At 48.5% G+C, this 18,452-nt stretch overlaps 1 protein-coding gene and 1 long non-coding RNA gene across 5 annotated transcripts in view; one reads left to right on the top strand and one right to left on the bottom strand.

The window, feature by feature from the left end:
• The window catches only part of FERMT2 (fermitin family member 2), a 60,851-nt gene extending 47,700 nt beyond the window's left edge, over positions 1-13,151 (top strand). Inside the window, exons 8-14 of one of the 2 annotated variants that reach the window (XM_026056136.1) lie at positions 1,446-1,495; positions 4,757-4,881; positions 6,227-6,333; positions 6,719-6,940; positions 9,602-9,726; positions 10,109-10,250; positions 11,824-13,151. In XM_026056136.1, coding sequence (XP_025911921.1) covers positions 1,446-1,495; positions 4,757-4,881; positions 6,227-6,333; positions 6,719-6,940; positions 9,602-9,726; positions 10,109-10,250; positions 11,824-11,997 — 945 coding nt within the window. In that variant the 3' untranslated portion in view covers positions 11,998-13,151. The other variant, XM_026056137.1, reaches the window with a different exon arrangement.
• Positions 9,658-17,861, bottom strand: LOC112961210. Of its 3 annotated transcripts, none has more exons than XR_003251959.1 (4): positions 15,030-17,861; positions 14,087-14,321; positions 10,668-10,800; positions 9,658-9,736 (listed from the first exon to the last, which is right to left on the bottom strand). It is a non-coding gene; the product is annotated as an uncharacterized LOC112961210 (long non-coding RNA). The 3 variants fall into 3 exon arrangements; XR_003251960.1 differs by having other exon boundaries at positions 14,087-14,318; XR_003251961.1 differs by having other exon boundaries at positions 14,087-14,318; positions 15,930-17,861.
• Positions 17,862-18,452: the final 591 nt, after the last annotated feature.

Genomic DNA, 18,452 nt, shown 5'->3' with positions numbered 1-18,452 from the left:
AGTTTTACAGTACCTAAAACAGCTGCCAGGACTTTCAGAAATAACTTATGAATAACTTAGACTTATGAAACTCTATTTTTATCAGACTGGATTTTATCCTTGAGTGGTCTGTGCCTGTATTTCAGAGGGTTTCTTTTTTCTGATATGTTTTTTAAGACTAGTCTTCCCTCTTTAAAATTGGAAGGCCCCAAAATTGCACTGCAGAGAAAGGACTAGGGATGTTCAGACTTGGAACGTACGTCTCCATACAGAGCAACTTTTCCAGCGAGGGTAGTCTTGCATATTTGTGCCATCTTTGAGTTTCACTTTTATGTTCCGATCCTTTTAAAACATAAAACCCCTGAAATTTTGCAATCATAATTTTCCCTCACTTCATCTAATTTTTTAGGTGTTTATGAAAGCTCTTTTGAAGTTAACATCCATGTGTAGCCTGTTTTTCTGTCATTAACAACAGCCAAGTATTAACCCTTGCTGCTCCTTCTGGTTGTGCTGTGGGGAGAACAGTGTTGCTTAGGTGCAACATAAATAGTGAGACGTTTTCATAGACGAGCGATCTTCTATGATTTTCTTGCAAAAGGGATTTGAAGCGCAATACTAAGTCCCTGCCAGATGAGTATGAAGAACACAATGATTCATCAAAAAAAGCCCTCATCCCCTTCTGTATCAGTTGCTAACAGTAGCCATTTCCAGAGCCATTCGAGTAATTGAATATGGATAATGGGCAATTACTGGATTGTTTGTCTAGATTTTGATTTTTTTTTTCCCCATGGTATCTATAAACAGCGTTGGTCGTTGCAGACTGAAAGTAAACTGACTTGCTGCTGAAAACTGTTGCAGCAATGGTAGCTTTTCCGGTGGCTCGGAAACCGTTTAGTCTCCTCTCACGGGAATCGAAAAGGCCATCTTGTATATTTTGTTCATCCAAAATACGCAGGTATGCTAAGCTAAACTCTAGATGAAAAAGCTGGAAAAAATGCCGTTCTGAGCTCTCAGAAAGCCATTCCACAGTCTTCCGTGGTGGCTTGAAATGGCACCTTTTCATTTGTTCGGAGCGTCAGGAGAAACCAGCGGAAGAGAAAAATTCCTGCGCAAACACGAGCCAATGCCTGACAGTGTCTCACAGGTGGGAATTGGCTCCACAAGGCCAAAGGCCTTAAAAAAGAGAAATAAAAAGTACTGTCCTCTTGTTCCAGCACAGCCCTTCTGTGCGATGGATTTGCTCTGCTTCCTCCTTCTGTGAAAGAGCTCGTACTTTCCTAGAAGCGATTTTACGACCTGCGAATCCCTGACGTTTGACAGCGAAGCCCTTACCAAATTTCCTGCCCTGGAGAAATTCCCCCCGAGCAGTTGCATGTCGCTGTCTACCAGACCGACTCATTTCTCTCTTCCCACCCACCCCACCRGTGACCTGGCAGAGGAATGAATGGGATAATCTTTATTTGCAGGGTGACATCACTTCCATCCCTGAACTTGCTGACTACATTAAAGTATTCAAGTAAGTACTGATGGGAAAAGGCGCATGGGAAACTGGTAATGTCAATGAATAATTAATAGTAATACCACTTAACGTCCATTCTTGCCTCCCGTCTCAAGATTTTGCTGCCCGCCGCTGCGTTACCGTGTGTGAAATGCCACTGAGCAGCCAGTTGCTATATAATATTACAGCCCAGAATATCTGGGCTCTCTGGGTATTAAAAGATTTTACTTTTTCATCCAGCATTTGGCACAGTCACTGAATATTTAACGCTGGTAAAAACACTCCAAAACATCTCATTGGATACTGCCCTGCAGTTGGTCAGTCCTTCAAATACAAAATCCAGGGTGTTTTCCCGGTATTCCCACCCCGGGCACGTGGCACATACACGTCCCCCCAGTGGAGCCGGGAGAGGTACTTTCTGCCTCCCTTGGCCAGTAGTACGTGCCGAGAGGTTTCCATAACACAGTTAGTGCCAGTAAATTAATGAAACTATCCTAAAATTAGGGGTGTATCTCATAGCTAGAAAACCTCACTCAGATACTTCTCCTGGTTTGAAGGAGGCAAATGAATTATAAACAACTGGGATTCTGGTCTATCTGTTCTCTTCTCGCCARAAGAAGCAGGTTTCAGTTGAACATCCTGCTCTTCCATCGCACTTAAGATCTTTTTTTTTTATTATTATTATTATTTCTTTTTAACTTGGATGATGGTACATGGAAACTGGGAACAGCAGTGTCTGGACTTTGACTAATATTTTGGCAGTCACAACTGTCTTTTGCAATTTAATGCCTGCTGCATTAGGGTTGTGATGAAAGTTCTGGAAACTGTAAATAAACCTCAATGAGATTTCACAGAATAGGTACAGGAACAGAAGAAAAGCAGCGACAGCAAAATAGCTCTGTAACAAGCCTTTATTTTATAATTGTTTGGTTCTGGAGCCAGAACCTGCTACTTGTGTTCTGAAAAATTCTTTCTCCATCTTGTAATGCATATTAATAAGGTTAGTCCTACTCCCGGAGTCAGTCTGGGCTTGTGGTCTGTCTTGATTGCTGCAGCGAAGTTTCAGGGCTGGAGTCTGTGCCATGCCTCCGAGTGGGTGTTTTTTCCTCTTAGAGAAAACAACCAAACAAAAAGACTCATTTCCTTTGATGTGCTTTATTTGCCAATAAAATTAGGCACAACTCAGGAAGCTAATTACTCGCAAATTGGAGATCCAGTTGTTGGGGAAGGAGGATGTAGCAGAGAAAAGATGTTGGTTCCTTCCTCTCGCCTGGTGTTGTACATAACCTTTCTGAACACCGCGATTGCAATTTGGATAAACCCCAAAAGAAACCTTAAAAGCATTGGTTATCGTCGGGGAGCTTGACATCTCCTCGCCTTACTACTACCAGCGTATTTTTTTCCCAGCTTAAGTTCTGCATCTGCTTCATTTTAAGTAGCCACCTTTCAGCCAAATTTGCTGCTGCAGCTTGAGGACGGGGGACTCAATTCTGGGTTGTTTTTTTTTAATCCCTCAACCAAATGGAAAGCCAGATCCTTGCAAGTTGCTGACAACGGCTTCAGCTTGCTGCTACTTCAAAGGCAGCAGATGTAGGCTGAAACCTCTGTGTGTGTTCCCGTAGGCATCTGGCTTTCTCAGCAGGTACCTTAACGCAAGGGGCTCTCTTCACTTCATAAAGAAGGGAAAGTGTGGTATTGGAATTTGTTCCTAAAAATGAGGGCCAGGCAGTATTTTGTTGCCAGAAACACAATGTAAATGACGCGGGGTTAGAAGTTGGCCCAGTTTTGAACGTGCCTCTTGCATTTTTCCATCCCGCTTCATCGCAGAGCGGCTGCAGTGTATGTCCCTAACAGCCCCATTGCTGCTACGAGGACTCGGGAAATTTCTCTGGCCCCTTCCAGCCAGGTTACTGCCYGGACCAGCCAAAACGCCCTGCCTGCAATTTAAAGGAGCCCAAAAAAAGCTCAGGGCAGTACGTACGGATCAAAGCACAGAAGCAAAGGATGGAAAAACCTGCATGTATAACATATAAACTTGGCTGGGGGTTGAACACTTCTTCTTTAATGGAGGCAGCTTTGGAAGGAAATTGTGGGTGTAAACTCTGCGGTCGCCTCTCCCGCTGCGTGCAGGCGCACGGGAAGCCGCAGTGTGCCCGGAAAAATAGCGAGGGCAGAAGAAGCCAGCAGACATCCCTGAGCTCAGACATTGATCAACAGGGTGGGAACGAGGAGGTTCAGGCGCACGCCGAGCATCCTCCAGTGCCAAAAATTGTGCGTGTTGGGCCATCTCCGGGCATTTCAGGCTTGGCAGGAGGTCTTCTTCCCAGCAGGTTGCTGGGATTTCCCCTCCTTGCTGCCAGTGCCAGGGACATGCTCAGCCCCAGGGCACGCTTTCGCCTGGAAATCAAAGCAGGGAGCCCCCGGGGAGAAGCAATTGGGCCCATCATGTGTTTGATCCTCTAAGCTAAGGGTTGATCAATGGTCTGTGGGATGGAGATGCAAGGAATGAGAAGCCCCTGAATACAGCCTTTGAATAAGGATTAGAAATTTGGGGTTTAAGAAGTTCTGAAACTTGCGGTTTCGTAAAGCCAATCCGTCAGCGGTATCGGTCGTGCCTGGTGGCTGCTCTGCTCTGCCGTTGGCTTGCTGGGCCATCGCCTGCTCTGCTGAGTCAAGCAAAATGCGTGTGTTGCATAGGAAGGAACTGAACCTTTTCTGATGTGAAGTCGAGTATTTGAAAAGAAAACAGCATGTGTACTCATGCATGTGCTTGACAGACCAGTCTTTTATAAATACTGTTTCCTTTCGGAGCTGGAACAGATTGGTTCCAGTCTAATATGGGAGGTGAAGAATAAGATTTTTGGTGGTTCATGGAAATTTCTATTTTTATAATATAGTTCTCTAGTCTTCCTCCCCYCCCACACACACAGATTTAATGGGACCTCACCGGGTCATTCCTGCGAACTCGGGATTGAAGAGTCCAAATTTGCAATTGCAGCTCAATTTCTTGACCTAACATTACTGTAGCAAAGGGAAGAGTTCAAGAAATATCAAATGGTTGTTCAGCTCCCAGGCAAGGACTCTCCATGATCCTCGGTCCATGGTTGCTAAGACCAGATTTTCAAGGGTGAAACTAGTTTCCTGGTGCAACACCTTCAGCGTGAAGGCACAGCAGCTTGGTTTAGGAGTCCAGCTACCTCCTAGTGTCCCTTAAACTAAACCCCGTCACCCAGAAAACTGTAGATCTCGTGTAGTAATATTCATCAACCTGTCTGGCAGGCCTAAGAAGCTAACACTAAAAGGTTACAAGCCGTATTGGTGCACCTTCAAAGATACCTCTATTTCCTGCTATAAAAGCAAAGAAGAATCCAACGGGACTCCTGCACACCAGATGAATTTAAGAGGTAAGCGAAACATGAGCGCTGTTGCATTTTATTCCAATAACAGTCTGCCACTCTTGCGTCTTATCTTTCCACTGATTTATCTTCTCAGCACTCTGGATGTCATCCTAGGGTTGAATAAAAACGTTCAGAGGAAAGAAGGTGACTGGGTTTAGTAGCGTGGTGTGCAGTCACGCTTCTAGAACGTGGATACGTGGTAGGTGTGCCAGTGACACGCAGAGGATCGGATACCAAGGAAAAGCGCTGCTAGCTCCCCCGTAGGACAGTTATTCAGTGGGCTTGTGGGGATCGCTCTGAGCGATCTGTTTATCTGCTGTAGGGCAAAGCCGAGGAGGTTTGGGCGAGCCCAAGGAGAGGGCTTGCCGTTCTGCCGTGTGTCGTGCCTAGTCTAAATAATGGAAGCGACTCCGACGGCGCAGAATACGCCTGAGCCCATGCTGAGCTGGAGAGAACAGACCATTCCCTTCGTGTGCTGCCCTCCCGTTTTTTTCCTGCTCTCCCTTGTGCTGTTTGTGTGCAGCCTCGCTCAAGCGCTCCCTGCAAGCCCTGCACATTATATTTTAAATTCCTAAGGCTGCTGGCCTTTCTTATGTCAAGTAAAACATTCCTGCTCCGAGAGCTATGAAACTGCAGAAAGCKCTTTTTTTTCTTTTTTTTTTTTAACCGTGGAGGCAAGAGCAGATGTGGTGCCAAATGACCTCAGACTGCAGTCGCAGCCCAGCCCAGCCCGGAATCGCCTGGAATACCTTTTTGGGAGCTCTTGACATATCTGCTCTGACGGCACTTTTAAAGAATCTCGGAGGCCGCGCTGAAGCGGAGCCCGGGCTAACTGGGAGTTTTCAAAACCCCCAGGGTTCGTACGACTGCTTCTAATCCTTTTCAGACACTAAGGCTGAGAGATGTTCACGTCTCATCGCTGGAGATAGAAGCGGCGCACCCAGCCAAAGTAATGCATCGGGTGAAAGCCAGCACCCCTCCAGCCACGTTTTCCTGCCTTTTCATGGGAATTTCTGGGTTAGGAGGTGGTTGCCAGCCATTTGGTCCGTTCACGAGCTCGGGCAGGATCTGGGAGTGTATCCTGTGGGCATGCGTTAGCTTTGGCTTTATTGCTTCAAATCAGATCTTGCTTTTTCCCCTTTTTCCTTTTCCTCGGAAAAAGAGATGTCTGTAGTGTTTCTTCCCCTGCATCGTAGAGCRTTTGTCCTGTCAGACGTGGTGTGAGACCTTTGCAGCAGTGAGATGCTATTTGACACTGTGTAGTCGGAGTGCTTGCTTTTTTTCTTTTTTTTTTTCCTTTTTAAAGTGTACTTCTTTACACACATGTTAAACATTGGCTCCCTCATTGTAGGATGTGAAGTTACCCCTGATGTGAACATCTCTGGTCAGAAGTTTAACATCAAACTTCTGATTCCAGTTGCAGAGGGGATGAATGAAATCTGGCTTCGCTGTGATAATGTAAGTTTATCACTTTAACTGGCCGTCCGTTTTCCCTTTGCCCTCCGGTAGCTCATCCGGCGTGGGTCACGCTTGGATGTGCTCCTCAGCCGTTGTGAATTTAAAAACGGCAACAACCAAAAATGCACTCACATGCAAAAGCACCCGATCTTGGCGTTCAGAATTGCATGTGAGCATGTGTGTGAATCCGGAGTACCAAACTGGCTCCTCTTCTTCCTTGGTTTTGTCCCACGGTTATCGTCTACATTTTGGCTGGGTTTCTGTCCGTCTTTTGCTGCGTGTGCTTGATTCTCCTGCGGCTCAAGGAAGCTCCCTGGAGTCGTGTTTGGGCAGGGGGCCGTGGGCCGTGGCTCTAACGGGGTGCATCTCTCGCCCTCGGCCGCAGGAGAGGCAGTACGCCAACTGGATGGCGGCGTGCCGGCTCGCCTCCAAGGGCAAGACCATGGCGGACAGCTCGTACAGCCTGGAAGTGCAGAACATCCTCTCCTTTCTGAAGATGCAGCATTTGAACCCGGACCCGCAGTTAATCCCGGAACAAATCACCACCGACATTAATCCCGAGTGCCTGGTTTCGCCTCGCTACCTGAAGAAGTACAAGAACAAGCAGGTAGGTGCTCGCTGGCTCTCACCGGGCCTCGGGTGTCTCGTCATCACGGCGTTGTTATGGACTGGGCTAAACTCGCACCCGTTTCAGCAGGAGCCAGCATTTAATCCTACGTGTTTCAGGTGTTGTTGTCTTTTGCCTGGATGCACACGGTCACTAAAACGAAACGCACACTTATCTTTGTGGTTTTGATCCAGCATCTGGGGATGAAACCTTGTGGCACCCGTGATTTTAATTACGCTTTATAGGTTAAGTGTGACGGTGCTCATGAACAGTCTAGGCAGTGGGGGACCAATTATTTTAAATACCTTTTTGGAGTTGTTTTTTTTTCCCCATGCGCTGCGATACAGAATGACAGTGCGGCAGAGTGTTAATCAGCTGCCCACATCTCTTACGGCTCAGATCTAACAGCGTGTGGTGGCAAGATGCAATCAATCCACAGCACTGGGATGAAAACCACTTATTTGCACAGAGTTCGTACAGAAATCCTCAGGATCAGCGTAGTTCCAGCTGCTTGCAGTGCTTTATACAGCCTTGGCTGTAATGCGTTTTGCATATTTCTCTCTGCGCTTTTCCACCACTTTGAAATGCCAGTCCTCGAAACGTTGCTTCATTTTAAATTGCTGTGACTTGTGCTTGAATTCCACACTACATTCAGGCAGTGCATGACAGAGCTGAAYTGTTTTGTGATAGAAATAAATGCATGACTTTCTGAAAGACATTGTACAGCAGCAAAAATAAGTACGGCGTTGCTCCGTGGCCTTTCAGTGACTCAGTCAATTCAGCTCTAGATTTGCAGCCAGTGCACTTCGGCTGACTGGGCCTGTATATGATCCCTCCAAACCAAAAAAGAAGGCTACAGCTCAGAGAAGCAGGAAAAATATAACTTTTTATTGGCACAGTATGATGATTTCCTGGCAGTGCAGTTAGATTTTATATAGCCCTTATTATTCTTCTGAATAAGCCTTTATATCCACTTGGATGGAGGAGAGACTGCATAAATATGCAATTTTAACATATATAATGCCTTCTAGGCTTGAACTCAGTAAAATGGAGGCACCTGGAAAAATATTAGCTGGCAGAACTTGCTTACCGTGCGTGCATCCTAGGAAGGAACGTAACRGCCGTCGAACCGTGGAGACGGGCACGGACCGCACAGGGCCCTTTCCCGGTGGCACATGCAGCAGAGCAGCTGGGAGGAACGGGGGCCGCGGGAATGCGAGGAATGCAAGCCGGAGCACCGCCGGCCGCGAGGGTCTGGCTGAGGAGGAGGAGGAGGAGATCTCGCAGCCYGCCGACGGCACCCGAATAGGGACATGGCCGTTGCAAGAGCATAGGGCTGGCAGATCAGGGTTGGGGAGTGTCAAGTCATAAATGCAAAAAAAAAAATAGGATTCACGTTCCCAGCTTCCAAGTAGCCGCAGGCAAACTCTGAATCGGCTTGGCGGCCTTCACCCRGCTCGGGGCAGCGCCTTGCTGCGGTCGGACGTCGAAGAAGCGTTCAGGCTGCTTCGAAGGGCAAGCTGCGTCCCCAGGAAAGCCTCGGGGCAGTCTGCCCTCCGGTGAAAGGGTGACCTCCCGCGCCGCTTCTGCCTTGTTCATTCGATTTTCTCTCTGGAGCCACTGGCTAGCAGGCAGTTTTTATACAGAGCGGCACGTGGATCATTTTTCTGCATACCTCACATAAAAGGAGCTACTGAGCTTAAGGCCTTTTCTATGGGAATAAGTAAACGTGAGTTTGCAGAAGCAGGAGAAGAACAGGAATTTGCCCTCTGATTCTGCAGTTTCTCCCTTCCCTTTGGCCGCTGTTTGGATCAAAGCCATTCGTACGAGAATTTGGCCAAACGGGACCTCGCRAATGTTTAGACAGGGCCAGCGCGAGGGGCGAATCTGTGCTCGCTTGTTCCCTCTTCGTGCCTGCGTTCCCTTTGGCTGCTTTTCTGCCTAAGAAATTGTGCATGGTTTTTGCTTGAACTTTGGTTTGCAGATAATTTACACTTTTTCTTTGCTTTGTTGCCATATTTCTGATTGCTTTTTTTTCTTTCTGCCTCCTTTTCTTTTTTTTTCGCATTGCCATCTACAGCCAGGCTATGTAAGAGACTTGGTAAGTGACAGCAACAATAAAATTAAGTTGTAACTTAAAGTAGACTAGAACTCTCTTGTTTTTGAAAGTAGTAATTAAAGAGTAACGAAAACAAACCCATCCTGAGAAACTTGGGCCCCTTTTGTTTTTTATAATGCTCCCCAGTGATTCAGGCTGCAAAACCACTAACTAGGACCCTTATGCCAGAACTTTACCCCTGGTGTTTGCTCACATCCTGCATCTTAAACCAGAGGAGTCTGAATACTCTTTGCCTTCAGAGAGGCCAGATCTAGATTTGCTTTTATATATCTAGGGATGCCAAGTAAAAGCAGCTCCGTATCACTGTTTATCTGCTGTGTGTGAACGGCAGCYGTGGTCCCTGTCTTTAAGCAGTACCAGATGAAATACAACCTCAGCGTAGAAGCCGTAAATCACCTGCGTTGTTAATAACCTCACTGACTTGCACAGTTCCCAAACGCGTTCCAAGCTGTTACCTGCTCGCGCTGTTGTCACGAGTGTAATATCTGAGACGTCATTAACCAGCCAAGTCGCCTAAAGCCGGTGTGTCTCATCGCATTCAGATCACGGCGAGGATACTGGAGGCCCATCAGAACGTCGCTCAGATGAGCCTCATTGAAGCAAAGATGCGATTTATTCAAGCTTGGCAATCGCTGCCAGAATTTGGCATCACACATTTCATTGCAAGGTCAGTGGGTCTGTTAAACAGAAAAGGTAATATTTCATGAATAAATATTGAGTATGTTTATTATTCTGAGTTTTCCAGAGATCGCTGTAATTAAGAATGACATACTTGGATTAAACCTATCGTCTGTGACTTGTCAGAACAATACAAAACTATAACTTCAGGCAGAGATGATTTCCACATACAGCTTAGGATATGCAAATGCAGAAGTACTTTCAAATGCATCCAACGACCTGTCTTTAGCTCCGGGATAGCAAGTTGCGTTGGAACTGAAATTAAAAGTATTAATCACTTTGTATCATGTTTTGTAAGTTAATTCGGTTGCTGAATTTAAAACATTTTGATCTCTGTCCAAGGCTTGCTTTTGTTAATCCCCGTATTGTAGGTTCCAGGGAGGCAAGAAGGAGGAGCTGATCGGAATCGCCTACAACAGACTGATACGGATGGACGCGAGCACGGGCGATGCCGTCAAAACGTGGCGATTCAGCAACATGAAGCAGTGGAATGTAAACTGGGAGATTAAAATGGTGAGCCAGGCGCTCTTCAGGCCATGCCCAGAGATATCCACCCCAAAGGCGGTTTTCAATAAGATCTGCTTTGTAGTCTGCACTTAGGCCACTTCCCCGGTTTTGTTGCATGAAAAAGAAATTGCTCTCGGTTTCACGACCTGGCTTGTTTTTTAAGCTGACTTTGGTAAGTCAGCTTTTAAAAAGTCAAGTTTTTTGTTGCAGTTTTCTAAAGCAGATCCCATTTTGTTTTTCAAAGGCGGTTTTCTCTTGCGCAGGCTATGTAATTCAGGAGCCTTCAGAAGGCTGGGTGGTTGGTTTTACCACAGCAAGGTCCCAGGGTGGCATGGAAAGCTCTCTGCGTTGCACATGCCTGGTCTGGGTGGGCAGGCTGATGGCACAGCCCAAACGACTGTACATTTTTCTAAAGTTTTTTACCTCTTCTTCTGGAGGTAGTTGTAGGATGACATTCTTCTGCATCAAGGTAAAATAATTTCTGCTCCCCCACCTTCTGTCCTCCTCGGAGATCTAGCAGAGCTTGCCGTAACTTCTGTTGGAGCTCAGCATGAACCTTAAAAAAGAAAATAACAGAATCTTTCTTTACCTAAGCCACTTAGACGCTTAATGCATCACAGGTTTTTCCAGTCCATGTGAACACCCACTCAAAGGCAGCTAACAAAATCAAACTTCAGAATTAAAATTCAGACCAGACTTAATCCTTACCAGTGGCATAGATGTACTTTGCCTTACCACATGAAAACTCATTTGATTTGCGGTACAGCTCAGACTTTTATGTAACTAAGGAAGAGCAGTACCAGACACTTGACTAGGCTCCGAGTTGGGCTTTTACCCAACATTAAGATTGGATGCAGAAGCCTTTTGTGGTCCTTTTCAGTGCAGCACCTGACGAAAATTTCCAGCCACTGTAGAGACACTTGAAGGCTGTTCTCATGCGTGTGAGGCTTGATGAGAGTTGCTAGCAAAACTGTTCCACCCCCTTTGCCTCAGAGGGTTTGTTTGGACCCATTCTGCAAGTCCCGATATCCCAATTGCTCAGTTCGGATACTCTGCCAGGAATTCCCCAGCTTCCCGTCCTGCAGAGCTGTCGGTGTTGGGGTAAGGCAAAAATAATGGTCTATTTAGTCATTGCAAAAAGAGCTCCCCCAGTCCCCATTAAAAAAAAAAACCTCTGCGGCAAAACTTCAGCTTACAAAACCGGAATACACTTGCTGGGAAAACTAGTCACCTGGAAGCCAATCCCAGCCCTTAACAATTCTCTCTCCGGTCTCCGTTCCCCTTTAAGCAARGAAAATACGTACACACGCTCGCAACTGAGAGGTACAAACGCAGTTCCATAATTATCTTTGAGGCACAGGAGAACYGTTCCTTCCCAGCAATAAAAAGTATTTCTGTATCTAAACATTTTAACRGTAATCATTGCATCGGGATGCGCATGGCTGTGTTTTGTTTAGACAACRCAAAGGGCATCTGCTTTACTAGAGAAGAAGGAGAACACAGAGAGGAAGCGCGTAAGTCACTGTACCCTGTTTTGGAAGGCACCGGTGAACCTGACCCTCGTCTTTTTGCACTCTAGGTAACCGTGGAGTTTGCAGATGATGTTAGGGTGTCCTTCATTTGCACGGAGGTGGATTGCAAGGTGGTTCATGAATTCATTGGTGGCTACATCTTCTTGTCGACACGAGCAAAAGATCAGAACGAAAGTTTAGATGAAGAGATGTTCTACAAACTGACCAGTGGTTGGGTGTGAGTTCGATGTACTGTATACCGAGAGGAAACCCCATGGCCATATTAATATTTAACTTTAAAAAGCTGTTATTTGAAATATGCTGCTTAATAAAGTAAGCTTGAAATGTATCTTTTTTATCATGACAATTTTTGCATTACCAGACCAGTTAATCTGTGTGCACTAATGAGCACTTCTGTTAATTTGCTATAACAAGACAGTGTCTGGGCCAGGTAGTTCTGCCTGTGGCCTTTCGATACAAAATATGATGGGCAGATCAGCGTAAGATTTGACTGACTTAAAATAGCCAAATTTCCAAGAGAACTCTAAGCCATCTTCTTTAAAAGCCATCCAGGGCTTAAGCTATATGAAGTCTATTTATCATGTTTAATGCATGAGTGTTTTATTTCCTTTTGTGTTTTTTTATTCTGTAAATTTGACCTCCTGTTTTGAAGTTGTCCTACCCATAAGTAGAATTTTGATCTTTGCTTTCACACTACATGCACCAGGACTGCTACAGGTGCCTGCCATTATTTTGAAGATAGTTGCGTGTGGCCTTGAAGATGACCTTCTGATAGTCTGTTATAGCTTGGTTTGTTTGTTAACTTTCCTTTTGATAATCATTTATATTGTCTTCTTTTTTTTTTTATTTCTACACCATATTGTATTATGACACTTTTAGTATTCACCAGCATAGTCACTGTTCTGCCTATGATATGCAAACTTTTTCATTTCAATATGAAGTAAAGGTCTATGAAGTATAGGTTTTGTGTAACTAATGTAAAAACACAAATTTTATAAAATTGTACAGTTTTTTTAACTAGTCTCACAAGCCAGCTAGAATATTGCATAGATCTGGTGTATCAGCATTAACTGTAGTATGCCTGTAAGGGATAAGGGGAGCAACCTAAAAACAAAAAAAAATCCAATTTCAGCCCAGTACRTTTTTACCTAAGTTAAGTATGATTTCAGAGCTGTGCCACAACATCCTCAGTAACTGATACATGGGGTCAGACCTCCCCATATATTACACCGGTGCAGAGTTAACGCTGATGGTGAGGGATCTTCTGCCCCACCTGATGCCAAGGAATAACCAGTGTTGTGTTCCAGTAGTCTGTGGTTTCAAGACTATGTATAAATGCATTTTATTTTAAATAAAAGTAAAATCTTTTATTTAATACGCRGTTTCCATTTCTGGTTCTCGTACTTAAACCGTGCTGCAGCAGAGCCCTGCGCGGCTCCTGCACGGTGCAGCCACCTCTGCGCCCCGGCCCCAGCTCTGTCCCTCCGCCTGCACCTGCTGCCCCGGGCCAGCTTGCAAAAACCCCCAAAATAGCAAAACGCAGGAACAGGGCAGGAGAATCCAAAGCAGCAGCCTTGGCCCCGGCAGGCAGCTTGGAAACAGCCTGTGCCCGGCCAGTGCTGGGGGAGCAGCGGGGCAGGACCTTGCCGAGACCTGGCACGCGGGATAAGCCGGCACGGAAGAGGAACCAGCCCGAGTGGTGGTGGGCAGAGGAAACAAAGAGCTCCAGGGTTTTGCTTTCCTGATACCATWAACTTGTCTACGTCGGTCCCTTCTGGGAATCCCATCCAGTGACAAAAGCTGCAGTTGGCAGCACGTCGTGGCCAAAGCTGGCGTTAACGCCGCCGAGCTGCCGACGCGGCCGGCAGAGCGGGCTTCATACCCTCTCTGCAGGTCTCTGCAAAACCTTGCACCAGGGCCTGGCCAAATGACGGTGTCTGTCCTCTCCCGAGGCTTTTTGCAGGCTAAAATCAGCCTGTTCGGCCCCATCCTCTGGGCTGCCCGGGGCAACTGGACTCACCTCCCAGGAGGCAGCTGCCATCACCGGCCCCTGCTCCCGGCGTTGCTCGGGGGCTGGCTGCGTGGCCGCCCTTCCCGAATGCCTCTCGAGGCTGTTGGCTGATTTTTGAGGTCTCAAGGATAGGAAAATTTCCAAAGCTTCAGAAGAGAGACCCCCCCCTTCTCCATTAATGCTATCCCTGAGAAGAGACTGTGGTGCTGGGATGGACCRTGCCGCTGCACGGTGGCGCTGAGAGTTTTCTGCAAAGATTAAGTCGCTCCGCTCCCGCCAGTCGCGGTGCGCCGGCTTACCGGAGAAGGTGCCGTTTGCTCTCCGCGAACTCCTCTCGCCGCCCCAGCTTGCCGGCGCCGGGCTCATCTCCGCGCGGCGCTGCCCGGCCGGCTCGATGCCGCTTGCATTGGCGAGAAGCAAAACTGCTCCATTTGCAAGTTGGGCTTAAAATATTTAGGCGGTAAAACCGTTGTGTTTCAGCCTTCCAGTTGGCAGCGAAATGCTGTTTGGTTCGCGGTGAGCAGCCTGTCCCTGCTTGGAAGGAAAAAGGAAGGAAAAAAACACTAAAAATGAGCTGTCAGAGGGGAGGGAGCTTTTGTGCTGATGCRGTGAAACCTGACTGCGGCTGATCCGAGAAAAACATCTGCAAAAATCACTTCCCCCTGTCTYGTCCTTGCCGGGCTCGCGTGGCCCCTCGGCTGCACCCACGGGCCCCTCTGACAAATAATTAATAAAGAATTCGTCGCTCCCTYGGACAGGGCCCGACGAAGCGGCGGAAGGAAAAACTTGCCGAGCCTCTGGAGGAGACGCGATCCAGAGGCGCGTTTGCTTGCGTGCGCCGGCTGACGGCTTTTCTCGCCGCTGGACTGCCAGAGCCTCGCCACCACCTCACGTTTAAAATATATATATATATATATATATATAAAAATGCAAACTAGCTGTCAGGGAGGCTTCGTCCCGAGGGGAGGGGCACAGGCCCGCGCAGGATTAAATAAAAGCCCACGAAGGCGCCGGGGCAGCCCGGGCTGGACGGGGCCCGGCCGGTGGCCAATGCACGGCAGCAGCGGCCGCCCGGTGCCGGTGTGCGCCGGCAGCTCGAGCAAATAAAGAATTTGCTCCTTTTTTTCAGTTTGTTTTTTGGYTTTCGGTCAGCAGCTGGGCAGCCCCTAAGCTGCGCTTGGATTCCCTGCTGGGGAAAGGTGGGGGGCATAAAACAAACCGGCAACTCTCCGGGCTGGAAACCTGATGGATGGCGGCTATTCCAGCTGGGAATCACCCTCCGAAGGCTCCGGGGGGGGGGGCACAGGCTTGGCTCGGGGCTGCGGTTTCGCCTGCAGCTCTGAGATGAACTTGGAGCGGGAATTTCCTCAAGGTCCCTTAGGAAGTAAGGGAAGGGGCTTCCTACGCGGTGCACCGGGGGGATTACAGGCAGGACGGCGTGTTTGCGGGGCAGCTTGGGAGCAGCGGTTTGGGCCATTTTCCCTGTTTCTCAGCATGCCGAAACATCCCGTAGAAGAACCACAGCACGCCGGGTTGAGAGGTCGACGTGGCTCTTTTTGCCGTGAAACATGGCTCAGCAGCGCTGGTGCTGGATCCCATGTGCCGGAAGCAGGAGCGAGGGTTAGCTCCGCTCGCACTTGAGGCAGCCGAGAAAAGCTCGAAACCGTAAAATAGCTGCATCCAGAGGACGGCATGGTACGGTAACGCAGCGGTTTCTTGCCACCGCTGCTTTCACACGCTTTTCCAAGCTCTGCGCCTGATTCGGAGTCTGATTTGGGATAACTGAGCACTAAGGAGCGGCRATGCCATTGTAGCTTCAGGTGGGGTTTTTCTGCACAAAATTTGTTCCCGGGCCGCGGTCAGGAGAGGGGAGAAAACCTGAAGCTGCAGGACACGTGCTTCGTTCAGCCTCCGCAGGCTGCAAGCGGCGTCCTCTGCTTCCCCCTGCCAGCCACGGCCAGGGCCGGGGGGGGTGGCCACACACCCATGCATTTTCTAACACTTCCCTTTCCCCCACGCTTAAATTATCTTTGGCTTTCTCGGCTAAAGATCGGATAATTATTTCCAGTGAGGCAGACGCGTTCCAGATGCGCTGCTTCTTTCATAGCCGCGCTAATGTTATCGTAAGCCCCCAAGAAATACCGTTTCCCACGTTGCAGAGGGCCATCTGGACCGCTGCAGAGCTCCGCTGCCAGCTTTCCCCTACAGCTTCCCTAAGCTCCAGCAGGTATCGAGTTTATCGCCAGCCAGGCAAGCATGGGCAATGCTCGGGGTGAGCCGGCTGGGTCTCGCTTTCGTCTGCGGTTGAGCGGGCGCTGGGTCCTTCACGATATCCGGGCGCACCGAGCCGTTTTAGGCATTTCTTCCGCACACCTTAGAGGTTTCCGTCCTTGTTCCAGATTTAGCTGCGAGTGGCTATAGCCAAAGAGGCCAGTCCCTGGGTGCATCGAGCCCTGCGCATCTGTTTCCAAAACAAAACGTAAACAATTTATTGCGGAAAGGATGTAGCCGTTCTTCGTGCATTGCGTCATAGGGCCAAGTGAAAGCAGAGAGCTTTTTCTCTCCTCATAAAGCAGGGTGTGTTTCAGACTAAGACATTTACAGCAAGCAAGTGCGTGGCTCGCTTCCCATCTTTCTGACTGTCCCGCGGTCACCAATTTGCAGTTTCCCTGCCTTGTAATCGCCTTGTTCCAGCGCTGGCGAATATGGAGCAGCCAGAGACTAGCGCTTTATTGTTTTGGTTTGGTTTTTTCCCCCCTGCAACAAAATACGCCGCAGTGGAACTGGYGGAGATGAGCGCATATGCGACACAAGTGGAAATGTATTATTTTAGCTTTCCCCTCGCTCTCCAGCAACCAAATCCTGGCTCCAGAGGTAGCGGGGAGATTCATCTCTTGGCTGCCGTGAATCCTCGCTGGCCCTGATTGCCTGACCTTTAACAAGCCACCGAGCGGGACTTGGCGATGCCTCAGGGAGCGGCGAGAGCTCAGCAGCAGCCACATGCCTGACGGCAAGCTTTCCGCGAGCRGCGAAGCCTCTTTCTTGGGAGGACTCTCAGGAGCAAAGCGGCTGAGCCACCACCCAGTTTTCCCTTGATCCGAATCCAATGCTTCTCCACTAGCTGGCCACCTACTCCTTACAAAGCATGCAAGAGCACAGCTGCCTCCTTCCAGYGTGGTTAAAATTAGCAAAAGAACTTAAAAATTATTAGGGATGGGGAGCTGAAAACCAGCCGGCTGGCCGGCACCGTCCTGCCCTCCCCGTGTGGCCGGGCCAGGTTTTGCCGGAAGGCTTAGACAACCCCGGGGAGGGTGTAAAGCGCAGGCAGCTCCACCTTGATGAGAGGTCAATCCCTTTGCTGCCTTTCTGCCAGATGTTCCCGGGCTGCTGACATGGAAGAGGGTTTCGGGGGCTGTTCAGCCAGATGYATCTCCCGGGTCAGGATGTCCCCACACTGCTGACTGCCGGAAACTGGGAGGATGTACGTGGACGAGGCTGGTCCAAAACGTGCCGTGTTCCTGCCCAGGTCCCAGACCTCTGCTCCGAGGCCTGTTGAGGAGAGCTGGGCTGACCCCCTGTGGTCATTCGCACGGCTTTGTACRGTTTCCTTTTCGGAAAGTCTTGGCTTTCCACAGCTACGTAGGTAAAATGCAAAATCTACTTCGCATCAATCCAATCTCGCCATAGAAGAAAAGGTATCGTGGAGGGAGTTGAGCTAAACCATCTCCGGTCATTTTTCACCCAGTGGAAATGCATCCACACTCACGGTTACCCCATTTAACCAGCCAGGGCAGCGCTTTCCAGTGTCTTTTAATGTGCGGGAGCAGGATGTGTTGTTCATTTTYTAGCACGGACGGGACCTTTCCCATCCCAGTCTTCTCTGTACCTCCAAACACCGAAAATAAAAAAGGAAGGGGAAAAGCTCACACCCAGTCTGCGTTTTTCCCTTGCAACGGAAGTTTAACRGCGGCGGTGAGTCACGGCGGCAGCCCCCAGTCCCACGGGAGCCACGCTGGGGGCGAGCATCGCCCTCAGGCTTTGGGAGGTTGGCGTGTGTCATCTGGTGACTCTGGGGCTGAGGAAGTAAAAAAAACTAAATAATGTTGATTATTTCCACAGCAACAGAGCATGATTCATTTGGAGGGTAAAGTAACGGGGAAGAAACATGGAAAATGAAAATCATGCCTCAGGAACACGTGTAATTATCTTGTTCTTGCTCCGTGCGACACGCGTGGCTKGACCTCAGGTATTCATAAAACAGAAGTGACATCTCAAAACAATCTCTAACAGTTATTTTCTTTTTTGAAGGGGAAAGAAGAAAAAAACCTCATTCATCCCCCCATTCCTGGCCTCAGGGCTGAACAAGGCCCATCCCAGCGTAAGGCAGCAGCTCTTGCTGAACCAGAGCGAYGATGCCTCCAAAACTAATCCGCCAGAGCTGGAAAATATCAAAGCAGCTGATGCTTTCGTGATGAAAGCTGCTGCCATCTGCAATTTCTCATTTAAAAAAGAAACCTTTGTATAGCGCTTTCGCCCGAGCCATCTCTCCGCAGGTAACCCCGAGGCCCTCCTGCGCGGTGGCCAGCTCTGGATTAGAGGGCAGCTGCTCAAAGCCGCCGAGCAGTCTCCTGGAGGGCGTTTTGGGGCCAGACCCTTGTGAAACCG

Source organism: Apteryx rowi, unplaced genomic scaffold (assembly GCF_003343035.1).
Source record: "Apteryx rowi isolate R43461 unplaced genomic scaffold, aptRow1 scaffold_13, whole genome shotgun sequence".
In the NCBI taxonomy this organism is placed as follows: domain Eukaryota; kingdom Metazoa; phylum Chordata; class Aves; order Apterygiformes; family Apterygidae; genus Apteryx; species Apteryx rowi.
The sequence above is the reverse complement of the archived record's forward strand: the minus strand, read 5'-3'. Positions and strand labels throughout refer to the sequence as shown.